We start from the raw sequence: 18,234 nt of genomic DNA, 5'->3' as shown, positions 1-18,234 counted from the left end.
GCTACAGCTGAGGAATCTGAGGAAGTGAGCTGTAGCTCACGAAAGCTTATGCTCTAATAAATTGGTTAGTCTCTAAGGTGCCACAAGTACTCCTTTTCTTTTCTTTTTGCGAATACAGACTAACATGGCTGTTACTCTGAAACCTTGCATTTATTTGAATACAGGAGGTATTTTTTCATGCTTTGTGTGTATATAATAAGATCTTCTACACTTTCCACAGTATGCATCCGATGAAGTGAGCTGTAGTTCACGAAAGCTTATGCTCAAATAAATTGGTTAGTCTCTAAGGTGCCACAAGTCCTCCTTTTCTTTTTGCGAATACAGACTAACACGGCTGGTACTCTGAAACATCTCAGAAACAAGTATTACTGGAAAGCTGGGCTTCTTAACTTACCAGTGCTACACAGCATTCAGCAAATCACCAGCCCGTAATATCAGTACGTTCTGAATACCAGGTTAGCTCACATGCCCCCTACCCCTTATTTTAGCAGCTATCATCTTTAGCTACAGTTAGGAAATACCATATGAAAAGCAGCTTGGAATCCCAGCTTCAAAATACTGCAAAGGATAAATCTCCAGCTCTAGTACTACATAGGGTATGGTCTGTTGAAACTGTGTTTGCTTTTTTCCCTACTTGCAATCTTTAAAAATTTAAAGATGGTCTTCAAAAACAAAGGCGTTAAGATTTGTGTCCTTTTTGCTCCATTATGATGTACACAGACAGCCTGAAAAGGATCCGTAAGAAGTTCTGCCTTTTTTTTTTTTTAAATGTCAAAAATTCAGTGTCTCTCGAATACTCCCAGGATGGCTGGAGGTTTGATACAATAACATCAAATGCAATGGAAGAGAACTGCTTCATAAAATCACGGATATTAAAAATGGATTGGATGAACTAATAGGACTTCTTCATTCCTCCCCCAATATAGAATTGTGCCCTACAGTATGTGGTGAACCAGTACAATTAAACTTTTCCAAGCACTGACTATGAACTGGTAGTTCGAATAAAAATTCAGATCAATAGGCAAAGGACACATGGCAGCACACTTCGTAAAAATTGGCTTCCAGGAGCAGAGGTTGGAAAGAATGAAAGCCTTTTCCACCAGCTTCTCCAAGTGGAAGAAATTCAAAGAAGAAAAGATGTGTGATGCACAGTTGCACTCAAGTTAGCTTGCAAAAGATAATTAGGTCAGTCAAAAAAGTACTGGTAACCCCTGAAATGCATTTAATTGAAAGTGTATTTTGCCCTTTTGGCTAATTATACAAGTATAGCTATAGTAAGTGAGAAGACTTCCTCAGAAGAAAGGAATAAAAGTAGAAAGACAGCTGACATCTTCACCGCACCATGATCCATTAACATAAGCTTGCCCTCTTTTCATAAGGGGCAAACCAAAGTGGACAATTTCAGGGTACAGCACCTGCACTGAGAAACCACCACCAAGCTTAAAATCTACAGGTTGACACAATGTTTTTACACACAAGGTAGGTTGGGAACAGCATATTATAGATTTTTATTCCAGCGTTTGTGGTTATTGTTGCAAGACTATCTTTTCTAGTTTGCATAATTTCCAGCAAAATTCTCATTTGAAGGTAAGACTTTCCAAGACTGGTCTCAATACACAGATTGCGTTTTAAAGTCTGAAGACAGCCTCCTCAGATAACTCAAAGGCTAAAAGGTTAAAAAAAAATTAACACTGCAAAGATTTCTGATACAGATAATTCAGACATGGTTTGAATGCCGTAACGTCAAACTTCACGTAGGGCTAGACCTCAGTGAGAAATGGTCACAATGGGGGGGGGGGGGGAGAGCCACCATTAAAAACGTTCCTTTGCATTCAGAACTAAAAAGTTACTTGCATACGTTGTATAACTGCATGCAGCAGGACTTAGGGGGAAAAAAGTTACCCGATACTTACTAACCAGAGGTAGATACATGAGGAAAAGAAGCAGAATGTCCTGGTGAGAAGACCAGCCAATATTACCTATAGTCTAAGAAAACAAACAGCACTGGGATTTCTAGCAAGGTCCCTGGTCCACTGTCCCTGGACCCTGCTTGGAGGCACCATCTTTTATATTATCAGACACCTACTAGTCAGAGGCTAAGTTTCAAGCACCATCTCCCCTCTATCTGTTGAAAGGGAGACTAAACTTTCTGAATACTATGAAGAGAGTCTGCTATTCTTCTCAATTCTCAGGATCCATTTGAGTCCCCATCCTCCAAGACGTAGTGCCCACCTCTGCTGCTTCTCATAGCTTTCTCAAGCATGAGCATAAAACTGACTGCTGACAGTTTCACTGGGTATGTCAACACAGAAAATCTCTGAGCCTAGGTCTACAGACTCAGTTCTGCTATGGTGCTAAAAATAGCCATGTAGATGTCTGGGTTTGAGATGGAGCTTGGGCTCTGAAGCCTGGGGAGGAGGGTGGGTTACACAACCTGAGCCCCAATCAGAGCCCAAATATCTAAACTGCCATTTTTAGTGCCATAGAGAGAGCTCTGAGAGACGGAGTCTGTAGACCTGGATTTTAAGACTTATTGCTGCATAAGGTTTTTGTTCTTGCCATTACTATTACCCCAGCTTACTGAATTGCAGTGAAAATAGTCATTAATTTTGTTCTGCTGCAGAAGAAGTGAGCAGCAGCGGCGGCTCTGTGGTTGTGTGGTTTGCAGACTCTGGAGGACATCACTGCACTACTTTACATTTAAAAGGCTGGAGACTTACTTTAATCAAAATTTACATTCCACAGAATTTTATGGGATAAGTCCCCAAACTCATGAGGGAAAACTTCCCATTTACTACTGACTAATGGGCATAATTTTTCAAGCCCACGTATGCAGGGCAGTTGAGATGCACACACACACAAAAGGGTAATTAGAATGCCATGGATCATTATTTGCCGTATGTATTAAGCGGCTGAAAATAAAACTTGCTGAGTTCCAGATGCCAGTTATACAATGCCACGCTTAAAAGGATCATGCCCCATTCTGTCTCAAAAGGGGAGACTACATATAATTGACTTAAATCTGAAATCTTAAGACTAACAGCACAAATGCTTCAAATCCATTATTCAACAATACATTGCAGCTACGACTATACTTCATGTTCCACTTGCTGAGTATTGTATTGTGCTGTGTGTATAACCACTATGCCTTCACACTGACTGCTGCTTAAGGAAGGGACCTGTTACTTGTTGTCACAGCGCATCAACTGTAAGGTCCATGTACTATACTAAACAGAAAGCAAGGAACTGAAGATCAACAATAATTCAGCCACAGTGTAAGTCTGTAGTCTTTTTTATTACAATTTAGGCTGTTAAATGTATACATTAGCAGCCAGTATGTACACAGTGGGCAAGTTAACACTACAATAAGAACTTTAGTATTTTTATTTTATGATGCATGTACATTTTAATTTGCAATTTTAATTACTACATTAAGTTTAGTTTTCTGTATTTAATAAGTTAAGATGAAACAATTCTGTGTTTAATTATAAACTGGTGAATTAACTGATAAAAGATCAATGGAACACAAATATACCTGCTGTACTATTTTTAACATTTCAGACAAGTATAACTGCAAAATATCTCACCACTGTGTGGTAACTAAGGTCAACGTTGTATAGAGTAACTCCCTATGCAGCATTCCATCTGGTAAGTAACAGATCATCCATATATTCAGAGATATATTAGGAAAACCAAGTTTTATCAACAGGACTATGAAAATAATTGCTTTGAGATTAACTCCAAGCGTTTTATTTTGAAACACCTTGCATGTGAGAGTTGAGGGGGCTGGGAAGTTGTTGCATAGCCTGTCATCACTGGCCTTTGCAGCAATGTATTCTTTTATCTGTAAAGCCAAGGGCACAACTAGAAGTATATAGAATAAAATGTTCTTTGTTTATCCCACTCATGGCACTATACTGCCTGAAAGATTCCAAGCCCTTCTCACACAAATCTTAATCTAATGCAATGAAAAGATATAAGGAAAAGAGTACATTTCCAACCTTCCTAGTTGCAGTGTATATATTAAAAAGAAAAGGAGGACTTGTGGCACCTTAGACTCTAACCAATTTATTTGAGCATAAGCTTTTGTGAGCTACAGCTCACTTCATCGGATGCTGTGAGCTACAGCTCACTTCATCTATGCATCCAATGAAGTGAGCTGTAGCTCACGAAAGCTTATGCTCAAATAAATTGGTTAGTGTCTAAGGTGACACAAGTCCTCCTTTTCTTTTTGCGAATACAGACTAACACGGCTGCTACTCTGAAACCTGTATATATTAAGACTCTGATATATTGCTTTCTTTCTGATAATGTTGTGAGGAAACACTTCCCATAGTTCTGATCAGCCAGTTTACAAGTACAGAATTATGTCAACAATTCAGTCAGTAACAAACAAAACTATTAATGGGTGGAAAGAAATAATGTGGTATCTCCAATACCAGAGAGTTAAAAAGGGAGCTGTTGATTCAACGGCAAATTCTGCTTTTCTCCCTGATTAAGGTAAAGAACTTCATAATAAAACAACACAAAACCCACATTTTCCTTCAGCTTAAGCTTGGGCTTTCTTGGATAAACCCCAAGACCATTTTAACAGAGAACAGCAGAAATTGTTATGGCACCACTACTACCCCAGTGAAGCTACACAAAACTCTGCTATACTTTCATGTAGTCTGAACATAGAGCTACTTTTTCACAACTGTTATGAAGTGTTTTTTCCCACAGCCAAGTGCCTTTCTTACCACCTTCCCCCTTCACAGTGCCCACCAAAAAAAAAAAAAAAAATCACAAGTCTGGCCCATGGCTTTGTTAAAGTTTCACCTAGCACTCACAATATGCTAGGTACTTTCCCCTGAGAAGCTCAGACTCTACAGACAAATAAATAAAAGGTAAAAATTAGTATAGTGGTCAAGGTGGGGATGGGCCACAGCATAACAATTAAGAGGTTTTCTGTAAATAAAAAAGCTATACTAATTAATCCTCTTTACATCTCATCACCCCCCTCGGCATCATAAGTTAGTGTCCCCAATGGCATCATAACTGTAGCTGGTCTTTAGAAGAAACCTTGTGCATAGATGTAAGCACAGGAGACAGCATAGATACATTTGTATGAGAAGCTGATAAATGGGCCAATGAAGTTGGCATTGATGGGGCAGCAAAGGTGGTGGGCTGATGAGAAATGAGACAAGGGCAGAGCAGTTATGCAAAGACTTCAGTGACCATTTCAAACCTTAGGTGGATGGAGCATCAGTGGAGGGATGACACGGTCTGAACAACAGACAAGGAAGCCTATGTTAGCAGCAACTTTTGGATGAATTGAAGAGGGGTGATGTGAGTGTCAGGAAGATCAGAAAGAAGAACATTTCAGTAATGAAGTCAGTCAATCATGAGGGCCCAAATGAGATATTTAGCTGAAGGGATAGAAAACAAAAGGACAGATCAGAGAAATACTGTGGTTGAAGAAGCAACAGTATTTGCATATAGCTTAAGTGTGTGAGGTAAGGAAGGAGAAATAAAAAATACTTCCCAAATTAAAGTCTTGAGTGACAGGGAAGATGTTGGTGTTTTCTACAGAGACAGCTAGGGGCAGTTGAGAAGGTGTGAAAGAAAACAGAAGGAGCTTAGTACTAGTCATGTTAAACTTAAACTGATGGTGAGGCATGCAAGGACAGATGATATCAGAGATGCATGCAGTAGTGCAGGATTAGATAGAGCAGGGGTTCTCAAACGGGGGGTCGGGACCCTTCAAGGGGTCACGAGGTTATTACGTGGGAGGTCATGAGCTGTCAGCCTCCACCCTAAACGCTGCTTCACCTCCAGCATTTATAATAGTCTTAAAAATAAAAAAAAGGCGTTTTTAATTCATAATGTGGGTATACTCAGAGGTCTTCTGCGTGAAAGGGGTCATCAGTACAAAAGTTTCAGAACCACTGAGATAGAAGGAGATAAAACAAGCTGTAAAGTAAAAAAAAAAAATAAAGAGGAAGGGGCTCACAAGTAATTCCAGAGACAGTGGTGGTGGACAGAACGAAGAGAACAATCAGAGAGATAGGAGAATAATCACAGGACAGATGATATATGCCATCATGTGCCAGCAATGCCCCTCTGCCACGTACATTGGTTAAACTGGACAGTTTCTACGTAAAAGAATAAATGGACACAAATCAGATGTCAAGAATTATAACATTCATAAACCAGTTGGAGAACACTTCAATCTCTCTGGTCACTCGATTTCTGACCTAAAAGTGACTATTCTTCAACAAAAAAACGTCAAAAACAGAGTCCAACGAGAGACTGCTGAATTGGAATTAATTTGCAAATCGGATACAATTAACTTACACTTGAATAGAAACTGGGAGCGGTTGAGTCATTATACAAAGTAAAAGTATTTCCCCTTGTTTATTCCTCCTCCCTCCCCCCCACCCCCCCAAACTGTTCCTCAGTCGTTCTTGTTAACTCCTGGAAATGTGCTGGAAATGGCCCACCTTGATTATCACTTCAAAAGGTTCTCTCTCCCCCCCACCCCACTCTCCTGCTGGTAATAGCTCATCTTAAGTTATCACTCTCCTTACAATGTGTATGATAAACACACATTTTTTCATGGTCTGTGTCTATATAAATCTCCTCACTGTATTTTCGACTTTATGCATCCGATGAAGTGAGCTGTAGCTCACGAAAGCTTATGCTCAAATAAACTGGTTAGTCCCTAAGGTGCCACAAGTCCTCCTTTTCTTTTTGCGAATACAGACTAACACGGCTGCTACTCTGAAACCAATCACAGGACAGTTCTGCAGAATTCCAGGGAGAGTGCTCAGGATGATTGACATCTGCTGCTTTTGATATTATCAAAGAGGGTAGGAATGGAATAGAAGTCTTGAGACTTGACCGGGAACAGATCTTTAGAACTGCTAGCAGTTTCAGAGGAGAGAGAGTGGAAGCTAGATTGGAAGAATTTAAAAATTACTAGGACATATTAGAGGTCTTAAAGAGGTCACCAGGGCCTGATGAAATACATCCTAGAATACTGAAGGAGCTGACTGAGGAGATATCTCAAACATTAGCGATTATCTCTAAGAAGTCATGGAAGACAGGAGAGATTCCAGAAGACTGGAAAAGGGCAAATATAGTGCCCATCTATAAAAAAAGGGAAATAAGGACAACCTGGGGAATTACAGACCAGTCAGCTTAACTTCTGTACCCAGAAAGGTAATAGAGCAAATAATTAAGCAATCAATTTGCAAACATCTAGAAGATAATAAGGTGATAAGTAACAGTCAGCATGGATTTGTCAAAAACAAATGGAGTCAAACCAACCTGATAGCTTTCTTTGACAACAAGAACAAGCCTTGCGGGGGGGGGGGGGGGGGGGAGAGGAGGTAGACTTGGTATATCTTGACTTTAGTAAAGCTTTTGATACTGTCTCACATGACCGTCTCATAAACAAACTTGGAAAATACAACGTAGATGGAGCTATTATAAGGTGGGTACATAACTGGTTGGAAAATTGTTCCCAGAGAGTAGTTATTAGTGGTTCACAGTCATGCTGGAAGGGCACAACAAGTGGGATCCCGCAGGGATCGGTTCTGGGTCCGGTTCTGTTCAATATCATCATCAATGATTTAGATAATGGCATAGAGAGAACGCTTATAAAGTTTTGCAGATGATACCAAGCTGGGAGGAGTTGCAAGTGCTTTGGAGGATAGGATTAAAATTCAAAATGATCTGGACAAACTGGAGAAATGATCTGAAGTAAATAGGACGAAATTCAATAAGGACAAATGCAAAGTACTCCTCTACCCCGATAGAACGCTGTCCTCGGGAGCCAAAAAATCTTACCACAATATAGGTGAAACTGCATTATATCGAACTTGCTTTGATCCACCGGAGCATGTAGCCCCGCTCCGCCAGAGCGCTGCTTTACCGCGTTATATCCGAATTCGCGTTATATCGGGGTAGAGGTGTACTACATTTAGGAAGGAACAATCAGTTGCACACGTACAAAATGGGAAATGACTGCCTAGGAAGGACTACTGCGGAAAGGGATCTGGGGGCCTTAGTGGACCACAAGCTAAATATGAGTCAACAGTGTGATGCTGTTACAAAAAAAGAGAACATCATTCTGGGATGTATTAGCAGGAGTGTTGTAAGCAAGACACGACAAGTAATTCTTCTGCCCTACTCTGCTCTGATTAGGCCTCAGGTGGAGTATTGTGTCCAATTCTGGGCGCCACATTTCAGGAAAGATATAGACAAACTAGAGAAAGTCCCGAGAAGAGCGACAAAAATTATCAGAAGTCTAGAAAACATGAACTATAAGGGAAGATTGAAAAAATTGGGTTTGTTTAGTCTGGAAAAGAGAAGACCGAGAGAGGACAAGGTAACAGTTTTCAAGTATGTAAAAGGTTGTAACAAAAAGGAGGAAGAAAAAATTTTTATTTAACCTCTGAGGCTAGGACAAGAAGCAATGGGCTTAAATTGCAGCAAGGGAGGTTTAGGTTGGACATTAGGAAAAACTTCCTAACTGTGAGGGTGGTTAAGCACTGGAATAAATTGCCTAGGGAGGTTGTGGAATCTCCATCACTGGAGATTTTTAAGAGCAGGTTAGACAAACACCTGTTAGAAATGGTCAAGAAATCCCTGTTGAGGTTACAGGGACAAACCATCCCGATGTGTCGAAAGAATAGTAAATATGGCAGACGACCAGCTTGGCTTAACGGTGAAATCCTAGTGGATCTTAAACATAAAAAAGCTTACAAGAAATGGAAGGTTGGACATATGACCAGGGAAGAGTATAAAAATATTGCTCGGCCATGTAGGAATGAAATCAGGAGGGCCAAATCGCACCTGGAGCTGCAGCTAGCGAGAGATGTTAAGAGTAACAAGAAAGGTTTCTTCAGGTATGTTGGCAACAAGAAGAAAGCCAAGGAAAGTGTGGGCTCCTTAATGAATGAGGGAGGCAACCTAGTGACAGAGGATGTGGAAAAAGCTAATGTACTCAATGCTTTTTTAGCCTCTGTCTTCACGAACAAGGTCAGCTCCCAGACTGCTGTGCTGGGCATCACAACATGGGGAATAGATGGCCAGCCCTCTGTGGAGATAGAGGTGGTTAGGGACTATTTAGAAAAGCTGGACGTGCACAAGTCCATGGGGCCGGACGAGTTGCATCCGAGAGTGCTAAAGGAACTGGCGGCTGTGATTGCAGAGCCATTGGCCATTGTCTTTGAAAACTCGTGGCGAACGGGGGAGGTCCCGGATGACTGGAAAAAGGCTAATGTAGTGCCCATCTTTAAAAAAGGGAAGGAGGAGGATCCTAGGAACTACAGGCCAGTCAGCCTCACTTCAGTCCCCGGAAAAATCATGGAGCAGGTCCTCAAAGAATCAATCCTGAAGCACTTACATGAGAGGAAAGTGATCAGGAACAGTCAGCATGGATTCACCAAGGGAAGGTCATGCCTGACTAATCTAATCGCCTTCTATGATGAGATTACTGGTTCTGTGGATGAAGGGAAAGCAGTGGATGTATTGTATCTTGACTTTAGCAAAGCTTTTGACACGGTCTTCCACAGTATTCTTGTCAGCAAGTTAAAGAAGTATGGGCTGGATGAATGCACTATAAGGTGGGTAGAAAGTTGGCTAGATTGTCGGGCTCAACGGGTAGTGATCAATGGCTCCATGTCTAGTTGGCTGCCAGTGTCAAGTGGAGTGCCCCAGGGGTCAGTCCTGGGGCCGGTTTTGTTCAATATCTTCATAAATGATCTGGAGGATGGTGTGGATTGCACTCTCAGCAAATTTACAGATGATACTAAACTGGAAGGAGTGGTAGATACGCTGGAGGGCAGGGATAGGATACAGAGGGACCTAGACAAACTGGAGGATTGGGCCAAAAGAAAATCTGATGAGGTTCAATAAGGATAAGTGCAGGGTCCTGCACTTAGGACGGAAGAACCCAATGCACAGCTACAGACTAGGGACCGAATGGCTAAGCAGCAGTTATGCGGAAAAGGACCTAGGGGTGACAGTGGACGAGAAGCTGGATATGAGTCAGCAGTGTGCCCTTGTTGCCAAGAAGGCCAATGGCATTTTGGGATGTATAAGTAGGGGCATAGCGAGCAGATCGAGGGACGTGATCGTCCCCCTCTATTCGACATTGGTGAGGCCTCATCTGGAGTACTGTGTCCAGTTTTGGGCCCCACACTACAAGAAGGATGTGGATAAATTGGAGAGAGTCCAGCGAAGGGCAACAAAAATGATTAGGGGTCTGGAACACGTGACTTCTGAGGAGAGGCTGAGGGAACTGGGATTGTTTAGTCTGTGGAAGAGAAGAATGAGGGGGGATTTGATAGCTGCTTTCAACTACCTGAGAGGTGGTTCCAGAGAGGATGATTCTAGACTATTCTCAGTGGTGGAAGAAGACAGGACAAGGAGTAATGGTCTCAAGTTGCAGTGGGGGAGGTTTAGGTTGGATATTAGGAAAAACTTTTTCACTAGGAGGGTGGGGAAACACTGGAATGCGTTACCTAGGGAGGTGGTGGAATCTCCTTCCTTAGAAGTTTTTACGGTCAGGCTTGACAAAGCCCTGCCTGGGATGATTTAGTTGGGGATTGGTCCTGCTTTTGGGCAGGGGGTTGGACTAGATGACCTCCTGAGGTCCCTTCCAACCCTGATATTCTATGATTCTAAGATAATTAGTCCTCCCACAAGTGCAAGGGACTGGACTAGATGACCTCTCAAGGTCCCTGCCAGTTCTATGAATCTAGAATGAAGATGAAGGAGAGAATTCAAGGCAATTGTTGTAAACTGCATATTCAATGAGTTTGAAGGTAGTGTAGGTAGAGAGGCAAGCAGGGGTTAATGGTTAGTTTTGAAGATAGAGGAGATTAGACCATAATTGTATTGGGAGGGAAAAGAAAGAGGACAGCAATGGACTGAAGGAAAGAATGCAGGGGGCTAGAATGGTTAAGAGGATTGGGATACTGGGCAGATGGACGAGCTGGAGATGGAGAGAGCTGACAGAACACATACAGAAAGGGGTGTTGTCAGGGTTCCTTCCCCACTCTGAACTCTAGGGTACAGACGTGGGGACCCGCATGAAAGACCCCCTAAGCTTATTCTTATCAGCTTAGGTTAAAAACTTCCCCAAGGTACAAACTTTGCCTTGGCCTTGAACAGTATGCTGCCACCACCAAGCGTGTTAAACGAAGAACAGGGAAAGAGCCCACTTGGAGACGTCTTTCCCCAAAATATCCCCCCAAGACCTACACCCCCTTTCCTGGGGAAGACTTGATAATAATCCTCACCAATTTGTACAGGTGAACACAGACCCGAATCCTTGGATCTTAAGAACAATGTAAAATCAATCAGGTTCTTAAAAGAAGAATTTTAATTAAAGAAAAGGTACAGGAATCACCTCTGTAAAATCAGGATGGAAAATACTTTACAGGGTATTCAGATTCAAAACACAGAGGATCCCCCTCTGGGAAAAACCTTAAAGTTACAGAAAACAGGAATAAACCTCCCTCTTAACACAGGGAAAATTCACATAAAACAAAAGATAAACTAATCCGCCTTGCCTGGCTTTCCCATACTGGTTGCAATATTGGAGACTTGGATTAGAATGGGTTGGAGAAGATGGATTTCTGTCTGGCCTCTCTCTGTCCCAAGAGAGAGGAAACACAGTAAACAAAGGTTTCAGAGGAACAGCCGTGTTAGTCTGTATTCGCAAAAAGAAAAGGAGTACTTGTGGCACCTTAGAGACTAACCAATTTATTTGAGCATGAGCTTTCGTGAGCTACAGCTCACTTCATCAGATGTTTACCGTGGAAACTGCAGCAGACTTTATATACACACACAGAAATCATGATTTTGAGCATGAGCTTTCGTGAGCTACAGCTCACTTCATCAGATGTTTACCGTGGAAACTGCAGCAGACTTTATATACACACAGAAATCATGAATTTGAGCATGAGCTTTCGTGAGCTACAGCTCACTTCATCAGATGTTTACCGTGGAAACTGCAGCAGACTTTATATACACACAGAAATCATGTGTGTATATGATTTATATACACACAGATTTCTGTGTGTATATAAAGTCTGCTGCAGTTTCCACGGTAAACATCTGATGAAGTGAGCTGTAGCTCACGAAAGCTCATGCTCAAATAAATTGGTTAGTCTCTAAGGTGCCACAAGTACTCCTTTTCTTTTTACAGTAAACAAAGGGCACAAACCAAAGCCTTCCCCCCCCCGCCAAGATTTGAAAGTATCTTGTTCCCTTATTGGTCATTTGGGTCAGGTGCCAGCCAGGTTAGCTGAGCTTCTTAACCCTTTACAGGTAATAGGATGTTGCCTCTGGCCAGGAGGGATTTTATAGCACTGTATACAGAAAGGTGGTTACCCTTCCCTTTATATTTATGACAGGCGTTGAGTAGAGAAAGGTAAAATGAAGGTAAGGATTTTATCAATTTAGCCTTTGAAGTCAGCAAATTCCTGTATGGAGAGGGATATGGCATAGAGAGAGGAGTGTTTAAGGACAGAGTCAAAGACTGCATATAAGCAAAAGGGATTATGAAATGCATGACTGTTTGACCAGAAAGATGGCAGAGCTGAAGAAGAAGAAAGAAACACTGCAATGAAATAAGTCCACGTGGCCAAGGAACTCTCTCCAGAGATGTGTCTGCATAGAACCAGGAGCAGAGGAAACAAATGGTGGAAGAGCAAAATCAATGCTGGAGGGAGAGCATGGACATCTTGAAAGGGACGGAGGTCACATCAGGCACAGGTGGAGCCTGAGGAAGGGGGCAAGTGATCTACGTTAAAAGAGATGAAGTGGCTATTAGAAAGAGGGAACTTGCATAATGAGAGCTCAGAGATGAAGAGATAGCTGGTGAAGTCAGTGTCAAGTGACCAGCTTTTCTACTGAATGGATGATTTGATCCACTGCTGAAGATCAAATGAATGAAGGCAAGGATTTGTGTAGTTAATGAATCCAATGAGACATCAACTCAGAAGTTGAAGTCACCAAGAATAAGTGTGGGAGGTTGTGATGAGAGGAAAAAGGAGTCACATGTCAAATCTGAGAGAAAGCAGGCTGGGGAAGAGTCAAGGGGCAGTAGATGACAGCAACATGGAGTAGCAAGAGAGTCTGATGGAGCTTTGCTCAAACAAGGAGATGGAGTAGAAATGCAGGAATGATTTACAGAAGCAGCAGGAAAGGGAAAAGAGGAACCCAAGACCGGCACTAAGTATTGAGGTAGGGTGGTAGAGACAGAGGCACCACTAAATTTCTAGTATCCTACCCAACAACCAACAGATTAAGTAAAACAGCAGCTGCTAAAATATTCAGACACTTTCTTTTGGATTATCTGAAGAGATCCACCAGGACCCTGGTTAAGGAATTTGAGAGTCAACTGTTCTTGAGATTTTTATGAATATAAAAGGACACACAAAACTCATTTACCACACAACTTGCCAGTCATAAGGAAATCCAGTTGAAAGATTCAACAGAATAGTATTAACAGTCTCCTGAACCCTGATTTACAAATACAAGTCCAGCTGGAAAATTTAAACAGTGCAAACCTATAACTGTACCAAGCATGAAACAATTAGTTATTCTCTACTTCTCCTTCTTTATGAAAGGTCTCCAAGGTGATACATAGATAACCTTTTTGATTTTGAACAGAACAAAGAGGGTAATAATGATGCCAGGTACACAGACTAGATGCTGAATGGATGATTTGATCCACGGCTAAGAAAAATGCAAAGGAGAGCCTGTGAAATAGTTATGAAAGCAGTTTGGAAAAGGGGAAGCCTAGTGCAACTGGAAAGCTCCGAGCAGTGTTTTTAGAGTCCTAGTAAGAAAGCTTTCTGAATGTGGCAGGACACGAACACTCAGTTCATACCATTGATGAGTCATTAGGAGCAGAAGAAATGGATATTCAGACACACACACCTTCCCCTTTTGTGACTGTCAACTCGAGACAGATGAAATCACCAAGGAAATTTACATTTATGACTACAGTGCTTGGGAGCCACCCACACTACCATTCATGTTGCCTTCAAACAGGGGCAGTAGCTGTAAAACCCTACAATCAATGACCTAACATCTAGCAGGTCAGACTTTTGCCTGCTGATGGGAAATACCAAAGGCATAGGAAGACTAGAGTTATTAGCACTTCAACTAAAGTATCGCAATTGCCCCATGTAATCATGATTTTAAAATCTATTAATTGAATGTAGTTTTAAAGAGGGGAGAGATGCAGGGCTGTGGAAAAGTAAGGCTATAGTTTGGTACCCGTGTTTATGTAGGACATAGCAACATTTCTATCCTGGAAACATGTTATTACTCTGAGCATTGTGCTCAAAGGGAATGTTAAAATGGGAGACAGAGCTGCAAACTGGAGCATGGGGTGGAGCTATTCATTGTGGCTCCCATCTAGGAGACTGGCAGCACCACCCTGGGGAGGAAGAAAGAGGCAGCAAGGGCAAAAAAGACCAAACTGGGGCAGAGTGAGGAAAGAAGCTACAGGGCTCAGTGAGGCTATGGGGAGAGGACCTGGCCCTGCAGCCTGACTGGAGCCCTTCCCCTGGCTGCTGGGGAACCTGATGGCTGGCCAGGCCCACTGCAGAGTGGGGCCAGGGGTGGGGATACTCTGCCCAGAGGAGAGCCCTGCCCTAGGAAGCGAAAAAGGAGAAGTTATTCAGAACAGATGGCGCTACTCCCAAGGTGATGAAGTTGTGTCCCCCAGTCCCCACCTTCCGCCCACCCAGGGGGCGAGCCGGCGGGGTGTGAAGCAGGGCAACAGGGACGGGGGTGTCCTGTGAGCTGGGGCACCATGGGGAAAGGGGTGCCGTATCGGGGGGCTAGGTCCCAGTGGGTGAGGAGATGGGGGGCACCGCGTGGAGGAGGGTCGCCTGGGTCCCCGAGAGGAGAGGGAATGGGGGGCGCCCGGCAATCCGGGATGGGGGCACCGGGAGGGGAGGGGCGCCCCGCAACCCGCGGGGGAGGAGGGGGGGAGCGCCTTGCAAGGGGGGATCTGGGAAGAAGGTGGCGCCGTACGGGGGGGACCGTGTCCCCCAGGTCCCCGCACGGGGGAGGGCCGGGTCCCCGCACGGGGGAGCAGTGCGGGGGAGGGGGGGAGCTCTGTGCGGGGGGGGGGGGTCCCGCTCACGTGTGCGGCCGAGCTGCAGCATCCCATGGCGGGCGCGGGTCTCTGTCCCGGGGGAGCCGGGCCGGGGGTCCCCGCTAGGCACCGGGCATCCAACCGCCGCGATCACCCGCCCCAGGGCAGTGGGGGCGCCGCTCCGGCCTCGCCCGGCTCCTCCGCGCAGGCGGGCGGGTCGCTCGGTCGGTCGGTCGGTCACTGGAGCGCGGCTGCGGCTCGAGTCCCTCGGCAGCGCCGCCCCGCGCTCCTCATCCTCCCCCGGCGGCGGCGCGACGCGGCGGCGGCGGCGGCTCAGGAGAAAGGGGCGGGGCCTGCTCCGCTCACCAACCCGCCGGCCGCGCCGAGACCGCAAAGTGCGGCGGGCGCCGAGTGCCGGCTCAGCGCGCCCGCCCGGACACAGATTGGCGCGCGCCGCGGCCATTTCCGCCCTCCGTGAGGGAAGATAGGGCGTGTGCGCTGCTGTCCGCCGCAGAAAGGGCTCGGTCCACTTCCGGCCCGAGGGGGGCTCCGCGCTTGCCTGCTGTCCACCCAGGCAGGTGTCCGTGTCCTGCCCTGGGGCAGCTGTGGGCGTCTCCCCCGTGCCTGGGGGCCCGTCTGTCTGCCCCCCCCTCAGCGTCGGCCTGTCTCTGGCCCCTCCCTCGTGCCTGCCACCCGTTTCGGCCTCCCCCCTGCTTTGCCCCCCCCGCCACCCCCCAAATCCCACACCTGCCTGACCCCCCAGTCCGTGCTTTGGTCGCGTGGCCCCCCGCCTCTCAGTGTTGCCGGGCCCGCCGAGTCAGGCCCCCAGCTGGCCCAGGACTTTTAAAAAATAATGAATTTTATTAAACAAATTGCCTCCTGGCCACTAAAGCTCCCTATTTTCCAGCTTTTCCACAAGACGTGGACTAGAAACTTCTATTTTTAAATGAAAGCTGAGCTTCTTGGGTAGATCACGGGACTTCAGTATAGGGGAGACCCAGGAAAATCAGCCCTCCGGGGGCTTTTATAAAAGCAAAAGAGTTGCCAACACTGCCTTGTGAAGAAGATATATAGGGCCTGATCATAGAATCATAGAATATCAGGGTTGGAAGGGACCCCAGAAGGTCATCTAGTCCCACCCCCTGCTCAAAGCAGGACCAATTCCCAGTTAAATCATCCCAGCCAGGGCTTTGTCAAGCCTGACCTTAAAAACCTCTAAGGAAGGAGATTCCACCACCTCCCTAGGTAACGCATTCCAGTGTTTCACCACCCTCCTAGTGAAAAAGTTTTTCCTAATATCCAATCTAAACCTCCCACACTGCAACTTGAGACCATTACTCCTCGTTCTGTCATCTGCTACCATTGAGAACAGTCTAGAGCCATCCTCTTTGGAACCCCCTTTCAGGTAGTTGAAAGCAGCTATCAAATCCCCCCTCATTCTTCTCTTCTGCAGGCTAAACAATCCCAGCTCCCTCAGCCTCTCCTCATAACTCATGTGTTCCAGTCCCCTAATCATTTTTGTTGCCCTTCGCTGGACTCTCTCCAATTTATCCACATCCTTCTTGAAGTGTGGGGCCCAAAACTGGACACAGTACTCCAGATGAGGCCTCACCAATGTCGAATAGAGGGGAACGATCACGTCCCTCGATCTGCTCGCTATGCCCCTACTTATACATCCCAAAATGCCATTGGCCAAAGGTGCCATTCACCAAAGGTGCTGGGCGTCCTCCGATCCTATTCACTTCAGCTGGAGTGCACACCCTCTCTGAATGGCAGGTCCATGGTGTATTTTGTGAGGAAACATGTACTAAACATGTATAGGCATGGAACGATTAGATTTTTATTGGCAAATGTTAGTAAATATCACCATCACTCTAGAGCAGGGTCAGCAACCTTGCAGAAGTGGTGTGCCGAGTCTTCATTTGTTTATTCTAATTTAAGGGTTTGTGTGCCAGTAATACATTTTAAGGTTTTTAGAAGGTCTCTTTCTATAAATCTATAATAGACAACTAAACTATTGTTGTACGTACAGTAAATAAGGTTTTAAAAATGTTTAAGAAGCTTCATTTAAAATTAAATTAAAATGCAGAGCCCCCCCCACCCGATCGGTGGCCAGGACCCAGGCAGTGTGAGTGCCACAGAAAATCAGTTTGCATGCCATAGGTTGCCTACCCCTGCTCTAGAGGCACAAACTGATGGAAAACATAGTTCCATTGATAAAGTTTACAGATAAGCAAAGAAAGAAAAAAGAACCATACTTTGTGTATTTTGACATGTGATGACAATTTGTGTTGTAACAGTTATAAAGCTTTATCTTTTTGAATCACAGCATCTACTTCATTAAATAATTATCCTGGCCTCTCCTTGTCTGATCCATCCAGCCCATAATTTCCTGCAACTGTGAAAATTTAGATACAAATAAAAAAAGTGCTTAAAACAAAGATCCATCAAAATTATATGAACAAATAAAAAACCAAGTTTTGACAACCCTCACTGTATATGCGCTCCTGTCCCCATTATTCCAATCTAGTCTCTCCTCTGTAACTGAGATAAAATGTGACTGAATGTTCTCCTTGTTAATACAGCTCTTGTCTGTGTGATGCTGATTTGGGGGCGGGGAGAAGGGGGGAAGCGGGTGGAAGTTTTTCCATAAGGTTCTCTGGGAGAGATTTTCCTCATACCACCTACTAAAGGCATCTACTCTAAACCACACCCTTCACTGGAAGAAAACTGCATGGTGTGGCTGCTTTGAAAACTATATACATATGTGCATGCATGCATGCATACCCTGGCTCCTGCAGGTTCATCCACATGAAGAGATCCCTGTAGCTGCACACAGCCCCCTCAGAGTCAATGAGGCCTAAATGAATGTACCACCAACTGTTACTCCATTTACATTGGTCAAACTGGACAGTCTCTACGTAAAAGAATAAATGGACACAAATCAGATGTCAAGAATTATTCATAAACCAGTCGGAGAATACTTCAATCTCTCTGGTCACGCAATCACAGACATGAAGGTCGCTATCTTAAAACAAAAAAACTTCAAATCCAGACTCCAGCGAGAAACTGCTGAATTGGAATTCATTTGCAAATTGGATACTATTAATTTAGGCTTA

The 18,234-nt window shown here is 44.4% G+C and overlaps 1 protein-coding gene across 2 annotated transcripts in view; it reads right to left on the bottom strand.

Annotated features, from left to right (window-relative positions):
• The window catches only part of SLC44A1 (solute carrier family 44 member 1), a 91,232-nt gene extending 75,721 nt beyond the window's left edge, over positions 1–15,511 (bottom strand). The window contains exon 1 of one of the 2 annotated variants that reach the window (XM_073345962.1): positions 15,164–15,511. In XM_073345962.1, the coding sequence (XP_073202063.1) occupies positions 15,164–15,190 (27 nt within the window). In that variant the 5' untranslated portion in view covers positions 15,191–15,511. The remainder of the gene's footprint in view (positions 1–15,163) is intronic. The other variant, XM_073345963.1, reaches the window with a different exon arrangement.
• Between the last annotated feature and the right edge of the window lie 2,723 nt (positions 15,512–18,234).

The sequence above is a fragment of the Lepidochelys kempii genome, chromosome 5 (assembly GCF_965140265.1).
Source record: "Lepidochelys kempii isolate rLepKem1 chromosome 5, rLepKem1.hap2, whole genome shotgun sequence".
Classification (NCBI taxonomy): Eukaryota; Metazoa; Chordata; order Testudines; family Cheloniidae; genus Lepidochelys; species Lepidochelys kempii.
Note: the sequence above shows the minus strand (reverse complement) of the source record. Positions and strands in the feature narration are given on the sequence as shown.